This window comes from Gossypium raimondii, chromosome 3 (assembly GCF_025698545.1).
Source record: "Gossypium raimondii isolate GPD5lz chromosome 3, ASM2569854v1, whole genome shotgun sequence".
Classification (NCBI taxonomy): Eukaryota; Viridiplantae; Streptophyta; class Magnoliopsida; order Malvales; family Malvaceae; genus Gossypium; species Gossypium raimondii.
Genome location: NC_068567.1, coordinates 8,420,238 through 8,436,378, shown reverse-complemented (window position 1 = coordinate 8,436,378; position 16,141 = coordinate 8,420,238). Strand labels below are relative to the sequence as shown.

Here is a 16,141-nt window from a genome sequence, read left to right as displayed (position 1 = left end):
TGTACAAAAGAAATCAACTTATTCATTTAAAATAAGTTTCTAAAATTTTCGATATATACAGGGAAACACTAATGTCACATAGGGCTTAGTGGCTTGTAATGTTCTAAGGCTTAGGTTTGTGCAGATTTAACAAAAGGTAAGCTCAAAATGGTTCAAGCACTATGAACAATATAACACACGTCTATATTCCCAATTCCCCCCAAATGTGATAGTTTGATCTCACCCTCTTATTTCTCATTCTCACACCTTCCTTATCTTTCCAATAATGTGGAAGAGATGGGTCGATTTTAGCTCATTTTTATGCACTATGATTTTGAGACATTAATGTTATGCTTTTTTCCCCCTATTTTGAATATATTTTTCATTCATTTGTTCTTTTCTCTCACGATGCTTTTGGTCCTCACTATATTTTCCTTCTTTCATATTTTTCTTTTTTATGAACAGTTTTTAGGAAGAATCAATTACAAGCTAAATCAACCTCTCTTCACTAGTCACTCAAGTAAATTTTGTAAGAAACCTTCGCAATGTTCCTACCTAACCCTCAATGTCCATGGCCTGACGTCTATTCGGTAGTGCGATACAAAGTTTAGGGGCTGTGACGGGTTGAGTTTTGAACTCAATTTAAGCTCAATGTTTCAAACATAAAGGATCATCAAGAAATGGCAATTAAGGCTCAAATTTGGGAACTAGGGATAATGTATCATCTAAGGTTAGTCCTTTAGGCTCTAGGCTACACAAACAATGCCTTAGGTCATCCATTAGCATTTTAACGAATACCAAACCAGAACATGTTTCTACTTATCTTAATGAATAATGTCAATTTCTAAAACATGCATGTATACACCTATCTTCATTCTTATTGATCATTTGGATAAAACAAACAAAATTTCAACTACCTTTATATTATTATACAATGTAACTAATTGAACTAAAAAATTATTCACAAAACATAGAATTCATCAAGCATCGATTAAATTTATAATTTCAAAGAACTTAATCCATAATATCATACCAAAATTCACTAATGTCAATCAATTCATGTTCAAGTACCATGCAACAAGAACAAAAATCAAATAAATAAAAGAAAAATATTTTTAGAATTTTTTAAAAATAGCGTAAAAGTTGAAAAAGTGCAAAACACACATAAAAAGAAAGCAAAATAAAATAATGTGCATCTCCACTCTTAAATTACACATTGTCCTCAATGTGTAACCCAATACTAAAGATTAGAAGGTTACCGAATTTCTCTAATAGCATGATCGTTCATGATGGTATTGTCAGGTTGTTCATCTTCATTTTAACATTTGAAGTTGTAATGTAATCTTCGAGAACTTTGAGTGGGTGACCTGCACAGAATAACAAACAACACACAAAAGAAAATAAATGCAAATAACAAAAAAAAAACCAAAAGCAATAGTCCAAACTAAGTAGGGAGTTTAGGGCTTGAAACTAAGTCAAATTGAGGTTTTAGGGTGAGTCTAGTTAGGGTAAAAGGAGGAAGAGATTTCTTAGATAAGGAGGCAAACATAATGTATATCGAAAAAAGTCCACCAAGGAAGTCGCACAACCCATATTGCTTAAGCAAATACGAAATAGGTTATAATAAGATACAATCTTAAATTGTAAGTCGACAAAGAGGAAGCCGAAAGATTGGGTAGGCTAATAAGAGTATTCGTGGAAGGAAATGCCTGCTCAAGGCTTAATGACAAATAAAGTCCGTCAGAGAATAGTGGAAAAAGCAAAGATCTTTTAGGACTATGAAAAACGATAAAGATCTTGTTGATCTACCAAAGGTAGGAACCTTTATAAAATACTTGATTAGGAGGTTGTACTTCGAAACACCACATGAACAATTAAGCCTCTTTAAGGAATGGGATGAAAGAGAGGGTACTATGGGGTTTCCTTGTAGGCACTAGTTCTCTAAGGAAAAGAGGATATTAGGAAGAGATCATATTCTAGTAAGAACTTGCAGTTTCGTAAATTATTGGGTAAGCACTAAGTGTCGCCAGTCAAGAGTAATGAATACGAGTATCAAGGACGTGGAATAAAGATAAATGAGGTGAGACCCATGAGAGAACATGGCCAGGGTTATGTTCGCCAATAAACGACTCAAAGTGCATAAGGCATTGGCCTCGCCAACTAAATTCGCAAATCCTCCTACGAAATTCAAAGAGTTTAATTTTGAGCCAGAAACCTAAATTTTCTTAAAGTTTATGCAGTCTTACATAATTTTTATATGCAGATCTCACTAAGTTCTTTCGAACTTATAAAATTACTATTTGACTGCAGGTTAGATAAAGACTAAAAAATCAAGAAGGACCAAGCCAGACTCCACTGGAATTAGGTGATGCATGGTAGTTGTACATGTATATAGAGGGCCACCCATAAAGGCCACTCATCAAGATTGGAATTGATTGAATGTAAACAGAGTCGAATTGTAAATTGTAAATAATTGTTAGATCATTCAAAATGTTAGATTGCAAGAACTAGAACTAATATGATGTGTGTATAGATTTCAGGGAGTAATTTGAAGGCATAAGTCATCCAAGGATGTATTCAGGTTAGAATAGATATGTGTTAAATTATTCGAATTGTTGTGGCATTCGATACCTGAACTTGGCGATTGGGTCGGGTAAAGGGTGTTACAAACCAATAACATCCCTTTAAAAATTAGATCAAATCCACATGTTTTAGAGGGCTTAAACACACAATATCACCCAATTTAGTTAATTTGAGGTTTGGAAAGTTTATTGCGGTTTAGACACCGTATCAATGAAAAAAAAAAGGAATGTTATCTCCATCATTTAACTAAGAACATCCCTTATAAAAGTTAGATCAAGGTCGTTGGTTTGAACGTGCTTAAGTACATAATATTCTCCAATTTAATTTATTTGGAAATTGAAGATTCATAAGTAATTTAAGCATTGTATCATAGGAAAAAAAAAGGAATACCATCTTTGTCATGAAACAAAGAACATATAAAAGTTTCATTTATGGTCCATTGATGTTATTTCAATCCCCTTAAAAAATTTGAAAGATTATTTTTCTTTAAAAAATGATTCCTCTTAATAGAGCTTGATGTCATCTAGAATAGATTGAGTTCTCGTAATTTTCACATTTAAAACTTTAAGTATATTCTTCAATATATAGGCACTTTGATCTTCATGAATCAAGCCAGTGTGATGAGAATAGGTCTTTAGGGTTTCCTCCAAATTAATCCACTTAATATAGAATAAAATAATACAAAGACATTATCTATTAAACCACTTGATCGCCTATCTCTTTAAATATGTAAAGGTAACCACACTAGGTTTCATTCGAGTTTCCTTGATAAAATGTCTTCTTCACTTATACCACAATATTGCTGCACAAGATCACTTAAATAATTGCACAAAAATAAAAAGATGCCAAAAAAAAATCTTTACCCTTAGTTGGTAAAGTGAGTTGCAATCGATTGTTATGATTTGTTTTAGCAACAAATACCTTTCCTGCAATGTAACCGAGAACATCCCTTGTAAAAATTAGATCAAAGACAGGTGTGCGAGAGTGCTTAAACACATAATATCCTATAATTTAGTTAATTTAAGGTTTGAAAAGTTTATGGGCAATTTAGGCATCATATCAAAGGAAAAAAGAACGGAGTATCATCTCTGTCATTTAACCAACATCCTTTATAAAAGTTAGATCAAGATCAAAGTCGTGGGTTTGAACGTGCTTAAGTACATAATATTCTCCAATTTAATAGATTCAAAATTTGAAGAGTTATAAGTAATTTAAGCATTGTATTAAGAAAAACAAAAAGGGAATACCATCTTTGTCATGAAACAAAAGAACATATAAAAGTTAGATCAAATTATTTTCATTTATGGTCCATTGATGTTATTCATTCCCCTCACAGAATTTAAAAGAATTTTTTTTCTTTCTTTAAAAAACAACGATTCCTCTTAATAGAGATCAATGTCATCTAGAAGAAATCGATCTTTCTCAAAATTTTATATAGCTAACTGTTGAATGAGTTATCAAAGGACCTTTAAATTTAGAGAAAAAATATACAAGATGTTTTTATCTAAAACAAGTCATTGGTTTTATTTAAAACCAAGTTCAAATTTAATATTTTTATCTAAACTCCGTCAATTATTAAAGCTACCTTTGAATTTGGAGGAAAACCACTAGCTTAATTTCCTTAAAAAAATTTATGTTTCATCGTTATCCGTATAAATTTAATCACTATTCATAGATACGAATTTCGTAATTTAATGACATTTTAAATATCTGGTTTTTTTTTTAACATTATTAGAGATAAAAGAGAGAAAATAGTGGACATGATCTCATCCTCAAAAACCACAACTAAATTACCTAGAGATAAGTTAAACATGTTAGTAGGTTTAAGATCACAAAGAGTTGGTCCTAACATTAAAGTCAACTAACAAATTTGGGAACTCTAAAAGGCATAAAAACAGTTGTTAAAAACTTGGAATCATATAAAATGGATGAAAGGTTATGTACCAAATTGGATATATATCTTAAGAAGCAAGGAAAGGGGCTCTTAATTCTGTAACTCTTTTAGTTATTCCGTGGTCACAATTGAAATGCCAACATGCTGAGAGAACCGGCCAGCAATCTGATCTGAACAACTACTGCACAGGCCAAATAAAATCCCGAAAGTGGAGCAATATTGTTAAAAGGAAAGTGATGTTAGAACCGGCAACTAGCCATAAACAGATGCTCCAATCATATCATTAAATAAACAATTGGAGAAAAAAAGAAGAAGAAGAAGAGATAGAAAGATGCTTCAAGTCACTTAGATAATCATGTCAGACGAGAATTTTATTTTTTCTTTTATTTCAGTTTTTTCATAGAGATGGAACTAAGCAGATGGCATCTGATCATTTGCTTTTTATTCAGGAACTTAAAAAATGGGGCACTTTTTCGAGAGGAATACGATGGGAAAAAAAAAAAAAAGGCTTTATTGAAGGAAAATGGGTGAGGGAATAATTTGAAAGCGAAATGGCGATTGAGAGTCAAAACATGGTAGGTTTTGAAGTATTTTGGGGGTTAAAGCTTGTTGTCTTGGGAGTTTATAGCAAATGGTTGGTCAACAGTCCATTTGCCAATTGCCAATTGCCAATGGCCATGGCTACCATGCTTGGTTCACAAACCTTGTTTCCCGTGTCTTCTAAAACTCCTTTTATTTTTGGCCTACTCTTATATGTGCCTCTCACACAAAATGACAATAAAGAGGGGAAAGAATGGACTAAATCAGGTTAGGTCGGATGTTTAGTATGATATTAATTTTATTTATTCAATTAAAGTTTAGATACAAATTTTTATTGAATTTAATTGGTTTAATCCAAATTCATTAAAAATATTTTAACTTATAAACTCATGTTGAGTTTTTAATGGGTTTCCCCGCGAAATTCATGCCCCGATATTCTTGGAAATTACAGTAAAGTATAATTAAGTATAGCAGGATTTTTTTTGGTATATTAATAAGGATAAAACCATAATTAGACTAGAGGAGGTCAAATCATTTCGTAACAATAGTCATGTATCTGGAGATTACATATATCTATACATACTCAGAGGTCTAGTGAATGCCATTATTGTCAAACCATCAACAACTCGATTACACTCTTTGAATACATGTGTCACTTTAATCCTCTAAAGACGTTGAGATTCATCTAAATCTTTATCAATAAATAAAATCTCGATAATTATGAGTGTCATTTTATTCTCAAATTAATTTTTTACTGTTTGAAACCTAACTCTAACTAACGCTACATTGAAATCTTAATGGAAGTTGACAGTGTGCATGTTGAGATCCCTTTACCCAATTTTTTACCGAGCCGATTGATACTCCCTCCCCTTCAATTTTTTAGTAGAACCAAAAAATTACTCCTAAAGATGTCAAGTTCTTGAGCCCTAAATCCGTAATGTAAACCCTAAATCTATATATTTTTCTCTAAATTCGTATTTTTGATATCCTAAGCTGACTCTATTAAGGGAAAAGGTAATTTTTTTAGCTTCGTATCAATTTTAATATTTATTTTTATTTTTAAATTTTAGCATTGTAATAAATAAGTAATGAATTTTTTTTGGTTTTATTTATTAACATGTGAAATGAATTGTTCGGATCCGAAGAAATCTGAATACATCAACTTAGAGCATGGTTAGATGTAACTGGTTTTTTAAATGCATCTGAAATACCCCACTTCCCATATCTTTGGATCTTTAGTTGAATGGTGGAGACTGGAGACCTGTTCCTTTCATTTTCCTTACGGTGAAGTGGCTCTTATCTTGGAGATATAGCCTTAATCATGAGCCTTTCAATTGAAGAAGTGGCTATAAGGAGTCGCTCTTCTTTCATGTTTTGTGATGAAATATAAGCCGGCTCATGCATATCCGGAGAATGAGGATGAAGTCAATGGGTGTTGAGTCAGGGCTGAAAACATGATTAGATATGCCACCAAAAAACAATGCGACCAAAGTTTGATCAGTATGTCAAATCCTACGTACCATACATTATTAGAGGAATGTTAATGCAAAATAAGTTAGGCAATCTCGCCCACTGCTTGTATTTGCCTCTATTTCTTCAAGACCTCAATTTTGTTCACACATACTTTTAGGGTTTGTGATATTAGCATTCGTATATGGGGCACTTTCTAGCACATCACATTTACGATGGATGAATTAAACAATTATTGTCTCTTCTTGCAAGCATAAGCGACGATGTGAATGTCGTTTATAGTTTTGGCCCCTTCCCATATATATCTACTTTTGCACTAGCAAAAAAGTAAAAAGATAATTATATTTAATTTTTTTAATTTATTATATATCTCATATTTTAAATGTATTAAATTACAAATATTTATAATGTGCCTTAAATTTAACATATTAACAGATTTCAAATTCACACCCCTTTTCATTTGGAGCTTACTCATATTTATTGATATTAATAATTATGCAAGCGAAAAGTTAAGTTCCATGTATATTTGTATTTAATGAAGTGATTATTATAGTAAACTTATATTTTTATTTATTATAATTATTTGTAGTTTATGTGTACATCATACCTGGTTGATAAGATTCGTCTTGGGGAGGGCATATACACTAGTTATATGCTTTCACATTTTCGAGTGACAACACAATGACTAGATGTTGTGACAGTTTGGCATGTTCAAACCATCTCAGAGGAGTAAGAAATACTAATTCACTTCATGGGAGAGAGCATTAGGATAGGAATTGTGGTTTTGAACATAGAGAACATATTCTAGATCGGAACATGCGTTATTGATATATCCTCGCCTGTTAGTTGATCCAGGAGAATGATATCTTGTGGTACTAGAATACATGGGATGGCTTAGGGTAGATAATTTACCTTTTTTTTTTACCCAAATGACTAATATCCTATTATCTCAAGACATCAACGAGTGTGAAGTAGCCATTGATCGAGACATCAATGAGTGTGAAGGCGTACGCCAATCGCTAAGCAACTTGCCCAATGGATTTCAAAGTGACTTAAACCCTAATAGAAACTCGACATCTATTGATGTTGAGGTTTTCTTCAAAAAATTCATTGATTGATAAATAATGAAAAAAAAAAGCTGTTAAGGAAATAAAAATAGTTGGAGGGATTCACATGTATTAATGTAAAACTATTTTATCAACAAGTGGTTAGAAGAAATGGAAGTGGACTTCTTCCCCCAAGCAATTGAATTAAGTTTTAATCTTAGAGTTAGCATTGTTGGAGGCCTTTTCCTGAATACCACCTCTGGCTTGAACAGGGCTAGTTTAGATCGTAAAATGGGTGAGGACACTAGTGATTATGCAAAAAAATGTAAAACTACTTTAGTTGTACACAGTTCCATACTTTTTTTTTACAATTCATATTTGAACATTCCATAGTTGAATTTATCAATATAATTGTAGTTGCGATACATTTAAATTTTCGAATCAATCAAATATCTCTATTATATTGATTTAGAGTACTATATTTATTATTATATATTTAACGGGTAATATTTTTAAACAAAACAAATAGTTAATGTTTACTCAAAACTTAACGTGTATTACCTACACAAATGAAACATGAAAAATTTATCAAACAAAAAGTTACGAGTGTATCAAACTATAATTTTATACTAGTGTAAGTGAATCTCTCTCAGTTTATAATATACGAATAATAAACAAAATAGACCGTCAAACATGACCAAAATGTAGGTTTGAACATGAATTTTTTTGTTTTGAAATCAGAAAGCAGTATTTCATGTAGATTAAAAAGGTTGTAAACTTGATTTAATCTTTTGAAAATTATAATGATTAAACTGTGAAATTACATTTTAATTATCAAAAAAAGATATATATAATTTAAATTTGATCCCTGTAAAACAAATTTCTGATTTCGCAGTGGACGAAGTCATGGTTAAGCAAGGTTTTAGTCTTTTGGTCTTTGCCTACAACTTGTTATATTGGTTGATTAGATATAGGTTAAATCTTGAATCAACTATAACTACAGACTTAAAAAGGAGTATGTTATTTTGTTATTTAAAAATAATGTTGAACACATATTTGGATATGGGATGAAAACCTCTATCCGCCACACAACCGAATATGAATAAACAGGGAAGTGCAACTGAAAAAGAAAAACCAAGATTCCTTCTCTACCACACTAAGAAAGGCATAAACATTCCCAAACAATGAATATTGGTGAGAGACTGATCTTGGGGACATACATGCCTGATTTGTCTTTCATTTTTTTATCCAAAACTCTTAGGTAATTACAATCCCAAATTAAATGCTATCAACAATTATTCCTTATTCTCATTGTTACAGTATGGACCCAAATTTTCTCTGAGAGATATAGCAGCCAATTTTATTTCAAAACAAGGAAAACAAACAGAATATAAAAAAAGAGAAGATGATAGCATAGGACAAAAACAGCAGCAAAACAAAGCCATTACAACCAAGCAATTCTTACATCTTTATCTTTGCCTTCTCTTTTCTCTTTCAAACCTCATTGGTTGAGCCCCTGATTAAAATTTCCGAGTTTAACTTTTGTAGGTGGAGAAAATAATGTTAGTAGAATTTTATTGATCACTTCGTTCATAATCTAAGTTTGCTCGTCTTCTGATTTAAAAAAAAAATACTTATAAATTTAGTTAGAACCCAATGTATTAAGAGTTATCATAGAGGTCACTGTCTTAAGAGTTAGATTACATTTTGCCTCATCTACTCTAAAAAATGAAATTAGTCTCTATATGTTAAATTAAAGAGTAAATCAGTCCTTTTTTTTGTTAAAAATTTCATCTATTTGTCTTGTTAAAAACTATCATGGCTGATGGAATAACCAGATAAGGACGTAATTTTTAACTGTAGAAATAAATGAAATCTTTATCGAAATACCAATTTTTGCTTTATATATATATATATATACATTTAATTGTGATAATTTCCTTTTATCATTATATTTTTTTTGCTTGTAAGACTTGTGAATCTCCTTTTGGCAATATGAGATTGTATATATTCTTCATTTGGCTTTCTTTTTTACATCAAAGAAAAGTAAAAAGAAAAAAGAGAATCTCTTACCAGAAGAATTTTATTGCTTTTTAAAAAAATTGCTATACCCCAAAATGATATTTTGGTAATATCTAAGCTAATAAGCATATTTTCTTAGCAACCAAACAAATATAAATATCAAGTCAGCTAACATGATTAAAAAGAATAACGCAACATATAATACTGGAACCAAGCCTATATAAATAGATATGTTGATTCCTTCTTTCATGCATTCTCAAACCCAGCTGAAAGCCTAGAGCTTAGTAGCAACCCTTAGTCTTCTTCTTCTTCTTATTTTTTTTTACTCTGTATCTCATAAAACCTAAAAAAAAAAAAAAAACAAGCTTTTTTTGCAGCTTGGAAGATAGAATAGTGGCGGGTTTTTCAAGCAAAATAACAACCACTGGAGTTAGGCTCTCTCACTGAGAAAAAACTGGTAAGTTTTTTTTTTTCTTTTTCTTCTTTAAAGAAAAGTGAAGAAAGATTTGATACTATTGTTTATGATATAGTCGGTTTGATGTCTATACTTTTTTTTCTTCTTTATTAATAAAGTTCTTAGTTAAGTTGAAAAGGAAGAGTTTGATAGTAATGTTTAAAACCTAAAATTTATGGTTTTGGGTTTTTTATTTGTTAATTAATATTTTAAATTAATAAAACTAATTATTTAATTGAACTTAAGCAATTTGTTTTAGAAAGTTGTACAAATATTATGTTCAATAAAATTGAAAAAGAAGAATAAAACTTTGGTAGTGAGAGCATATTATATTATTTTTGAGAATTTAGTGGAACCGAAAATAACAATTGGGTTTAATATTATATTTGATTTAGGGTGAGTTTGGATGGGCGGTTAGTGTAAAAATAGCGGTGTAGTGAGATTAGATACTGTAGCGATACTGTAGCGTGAGACAAAAAGTAAGCTAAACGCACCGCACCGCACCCAATCGCCCATCCATACCCACCTTTAGTATCCCAACTATTGATATTATAAAAAAAAAAACTCAATTTCATAAGTATAAAGCAATTATAATATTGCGGATTGAGTCTTAATTTGATTGGTATAGGCATTTTGTCGATGAAGGGGACATGGACTTGAGTGCGTTGAAGCGCATTGTCTTCGTATTTTTGGGTTGGGAGGGATTATGAGTAGTTTTAGGTATTGTGTAAAAAAAAACAGATATGATGAATTATTAAAAAAACAATTATGATACTAATTTTATGAAGATGTCTTTAGTTTCAAAATTTAAAACATTAACTAACACTGTTAGTTTAGAAATTAAAATATTATAGTGAATGGTGAACCACCAAATTGCACCCAAAAATTGGCACCAAAATAATAATTTGTGTTTGGGATTAGGTGGGAATAAAGGTGATGCAATTTTGACTATTTGATATAGTATATTTTAATTTAAAAAACAAAAGAGTGGGTGTTTTATCGAGGGAAATAAAATAGTACCCGTATAAACAACGTGGGTCAAGTTGACTTGAACCTAAGAAATCTTTGTCTCTATCTTTCACCTCATCCAAAATATTTATTTTGATATTACAGTTTAAATTAATTTGGTTAGACTCACGGGTATGCACATAAATGATTTATTTGGTGTCATTTTGTTATCACCTAATCACTAGGTAAATTAAAAAAGTTAGAACTGTTGCAAAACCTGTTTTTTTGTGTATTTTAAAATGTGGGGTTACACTAGAAGTCAAGCTCCAAAAAATTTCAAGTTGTATGGAAAAGGAATAGAAAATGAAAACAAGAATGATGATGCAGAGAATATATAATTAGTATGGAGATGAAACTTTAGCATAAACATGACGTGTCAAAGAATAAATAAAAGAGGTTCCGACCCAAATGGATATTGAGGATCATTATTCTATTACTCAATATCGAATCATTACGACGTGGAATTCAACCATATAATCTTTCAACACCTTCTTCACCTTTAACTTTTCACACACGCTTGGAAAGTCTTCCGTGATCCTCTTCTCCACCTACATATTTACATCCATTCATTTTATGTTTCCAAAGGGAGTATCACATCTGTATACATGCTCATGTGTTTTGCATAGGTATGATGAAGTACTAAACTACTTTTGCTCTTACGTTTTAGTGTACGTTGCATTTGGGGAAAAAAAATGGATACATGTGCAATAGTTACATGGTCCAAGTTGAGTTAATTAAACAGCCAATTATATGTCTCTCACCGACATAATCAAACTGATAGAGACAGGATTTATGTTTTATTTAATGCTGAGGGATTCATTGTTTTTCAGATAAGAGTGAGGCATTGGCAATCAACATGGAGAACGGATATATCAACCCGGCACCAAGTCCGCTTAGGAAAATCATCACGGTTGCATCCATTGCCGCCGGCATCCAGTTTGGGTGGGCTCTGCAGCTGTCTCTCCTGACACCCTATGTCCAGACCCTTGGTGTACCCCACGCTTGGGCTGCTTTCATTTGGCTTTGCGGTCCCATTTCTGGCCTTCTGGTTCAACCCATTGTGGGATACAACAGTGACCGTTGCACCTCTCGGTTCGGCCGACGCCGACCCTTTATTGTCATTGGAGCTCTCTCTGTCTCTATAGCTGTCTTCCTCATCGGTTTCGCCAAAGACATTGGCCACCATGCGGGAGATTCCTTGGAGAGATCGACTAAACCGAGAGCTGTAGCCATCTTTGTCGTCGGATTTTGGATCCTCGACGTGGCTAACAACATGTTGCAAGGTCCGTGTCGAGCTCTCCTCGCGGACCTCTCGGCTAATGACCACAAAAAGATGAGAACCGCAAACGGGTGGTTCTCGTTTTTCATGGCGGTCGGCAACGTGTTGGGTTACGCCGCCGGTTCTTACTCCCACCTTTACAAGATCTTCCCTTTCACCAAAACCACAGCCTGCGACATTTACTGTGCAAATCTCAAATCATGCTTCACAATAGACATCATGATCCTCTTGTTAGTAACAGTAACCGCGGTCACAACCGTGAAGGAAGATCCCTTCACCAAGCAAATCCAAGATGATGGGAGCAAAGAATCGACTCCTTTCATAGGTGAAATGATAGCAGCTTTCAAGAGCTTGAAGAAACCAATGTGGATCCTGCTGCTAGTGACTTGCCTCAATTGGATAGCTTGGTTCCCATTCTTGTTGTTCGACACTGACTGGATGGGGAAAGAGATTTACGGTGGGGAAGCCAAGGGAGATGCACATAAAGTTAAGCTTTACGGTGATGGGGTTCGAGCTGGTGCACTAGGGTTGATGATTAACTCCATCGTCTTGGGGTTGACTTCACTGGGGTTAGAGCCTGCAGGGCGGTTGATCGGTGGGGTCAAGAACTTGTGGGCTATCGTCAACTTCATCTTGTGTGCGTGCTTAGCGTCTACGGTGTTGATCACAAAGATGGCTGAGGCTTGGAGACAACACCATGGGTCCCCACTCACCCATCCTCCATTTAACATTACAGGCTCTGCCTTGGCTGTATTCGGTGTCTTGGGTATTCCACTTGCGGTTAGTTCCGTTCTCTTTCTTTTCTCTCTTTTGTTTTCTATGTATAATTAAAGTAACATGTCTGTCATGTGATTTGAATTTTAAAAAACAAGGATTTGACTTTTGTGCCTTGGAAAATTGACTGCTTCTGTAAATGATTTGACCCTTTTAGAAATTTGCAGGAAACTTTAGTAAACAGATTTTCTTTTCCAATCAAATTAAACGGCAAATTATATTATACTGGTTACGTAACATAATATGTGTTAAGAGTCGTTCAGTTCTAACCCTGACAGGACAGCAATATTTCCTGCAATTTGAGCCATCAAAACAGTGAAACTAAACTATAATAATTGAGCCATCATTGTTTAAGAGTTGAAAAGTCTTTGGAACAATAGCAATGACGACAACTCTGGCTTTATTATGCAGGTAACATACAGTATTCCATTCGCTTTGGCATCCATCTACTGTTCTAGTACTGGTGGTGGTCAAGGTGAGTTGCAGTAACTTTTATTTTGTGTTCGAATAATCTATAATCATACGAAGATGATTATAATCATATGAAGATGATTCTCAATGGCAGGTCTTTCTCTAGGAGTGCTAAACTTGTCTATAGTTATCCCACAGGTACTTGCTTTATCATCTTTCTTCATATTCTAACTTAAAATATGGTAGACAGTATGTTGGTAGTTGATAAAGTGAAATTTAATGGCATGATATGCGAAAATGGCAGATGTTCGTATCAGTAATTAGTGGACCGTTGGATGATGCATTCGGGGGTGGCAACTTGCCTGCTTTTGTGCTGGGGTCCATAGCGGCTGCTGTCAGTGCGTTGTTGGCTATATTGGCATTGCCGAACCCACCTAAACAAGTGTCCCTTTCGCCAGGAATGGGTGGTGGCCATTAATAAATAATCAATTCCACAGCTTCTGATCAGCCTCTTTGCATGCCAACAATGTGTTTCAAGTTTTATGATTTGCTTGGTGTAGTTTCATATAAATATTTTCTTTGATGCAATGCAGTCATGGCTTAGTCCCATGCCTCTCCTTATGTATTTTTAAGGTTTCCATATATAGGGAAGTTTGCAGGGAAATCCTTGTTATTTCTCTAAGATTTGTAATCTAAGCTTATAATTTCCAAAATATCAGAACCTTCGAAAATGAAAATTTGAAAGCAACTTTTGTGTTATGTTTAATTTCTTAGTTGTTTCACTTAATCAAAACTAACCTAATTAATCAAATAAGTGTTGGGTGTAATAGTAAGACCATTGCATTCCTAAAGGTGATGTGGTGGTAAAAGTACTATGGAGGCCCCTGTATTAAGAGTTTAATTGCATTTTGTCTCCTCTACTAAAAAAAAGACAAATTATCATCTGTATATTAAATAAAAGAGTAAATTTATCCCTTTTTATTAAAAATTTCATCCATTTGTACTTTTAAAAACTAGTGTGGTTGACAAAATAACCAGACTATGACATGTAACGTGCCACATGTACCTCAATATAAGGTATAAAGACTAATTTTTAACAAAAAAAAATGGGTGAAATTTTTAATAGAATGACCAATTTGCTCTTTAATTTAGCATACAAGGACTAATTTACTATTTTTTTGAATAGAGGAGTAAAATGCAATCTGACTCTTAGTACAAGGGACTTCATGGTACTTTTATTTGATATGGTTGAAAGGAACGACTACAAACTCTGAATATGAACCATAAAATGAACATGTGAATAAAAAAAAGCCATAAGGAAAATATATAAAAGAAGATTGTGCTAAGATTGTTGAGAAATGTTGGACATTACCAAATAGTTGACCTCAAGAGTAATTACCTTGATGATGCCTATGATGCATTATTGGAAACCTATGATCAAAGCGTTCAATTCTTTCAAAAGTTGTTTGGTACAAAGGATTCAAATGTTATTGACTACACATTTTTATTTTTATTTTGAAGAGATTGGGTATTATAGATTAGAGCAGGAAATAAATGCCACAATTCATAATTCACAACAATATTTTTAAGAAGAGAAATACAGAAAAAATAGAAGAACTTGTTATTTATTGTTGAACCAAATACGTTTTTATATCAAAACACAAGTAACAATGCTGCAATATTTTCAGCAGATATTGTAGTTAACAATGACTCAACGAAAGGCTAAAAAATAAAATTACTACTGACTCTAACGTTAACAATTCAAAGACAAAATCAACAAAATATCTCAACAATTATTTGACTCAATAATAACTAAACAAAAACAAATCAACTGGTGTTGTAGTTCAACACTCCCTCTCAACACTAGCTTGTGTCCTCCTCACCATGCTAAGCCTATAACGAAAATTCTCAACCTAGTTACCACTCAGGCCTTTAGTGAACACATGTGCAATTTGGTCTTCTATTTTAACCTACTTCAACTCAATCTCTTATAGCAGAACTTTCTCTCTGATAAAATGATAACGGATTGCCACATGCTTGGTTTTTGCATGTAAAACTGGATTGCCACATACTTGGTTCCTGCTCTTATCATGAAAACATACCCTGTTGTTGAACGTCGAGTATCATAATTTCTCACAAAATCAGCATCACAGTAGCCAATCAACGTGCACTCTTCAAATTTTCTATAAAAGATACCATATTCAAGTGTACCTTTCACATATCGCAAAATTCGTCGAACTCTTTTTAGATGTGACTTCTTTAGACTTTGCATATAACGACTCATCACACCTACCGCATATGAGATATCATGCCTAGTTAGAGTTAGATAGATTAGACTACCTACCAATTTTTTATACATAGTCACATCTAAATCTTTCCCTTTAAGAGAACAAATATTGGCGTTTGGCTCCATTGAAGTTGCGATTGGTTTGCACTCAAACATTCCAAATTTTTCTAATAAATCTTTGGAATATTTTTTTTATGGAGAAGAATTCCTACTGCTATGTGGTCAACCTCTAGACTGAGAAAATGCTCCAGTTGTCCCTATTCTTTCATTTGAAAAAGAATAGACAAATTATTTTTTGTTTGGAGAATTTCTTCTTCATAATCTCCTGTTATCATTAAATCATCCACATACACTAGGACAATAACTACCCGTCTTTCTTTGTTTTTAACAAACA

General features: G+C 32.9%; 1 protein-coding gene across 2 annotated transcripts; it reads left to right on the top strand.

Moving 5' to 3' along the window:
* Window positions 1-9,744: 9,744 nt before the first annotated feature.
* LOC105796999 (sucrose transport protein SUC2) lies at window positions 9,745-14,208 on the top strand. 2 transcript variants are annotated; one of them, XM_012626897.2, is made up of 5 exons: window positions 9,745-9,991; window positions 11,827-13,055; window positions 13,461-13,524; window positions 13,615-13,658; window positions 13,765-14,208. In XM_012626897.2, the coding sequence occupies exons 2-5, from the start codon at window positions 11,853-11,855 to the stop codon at window positions 13,936-13,938; spliced, it is 1,485 nt and encodes a 494-aa protein (XP_012482351.1). In that variant the 5' UTR covers window positions 9,745-9,991; window positions 11,827-11,852; the 3' UTR covers window positions 13,939-14,208. The 2 variants fall into 2 exon arrangements, with proteins under 2 accessions (XP_012482351.1, XP_012482352.1); XM_012626898.2 differs by lacking the exon at window positions 9,745-9,991 and adding an exon at window positions 11,441-11,622.
* The last annotated feature ends 1,933 nt before the right edge of the window (window positions 14,209-16,141 follow it).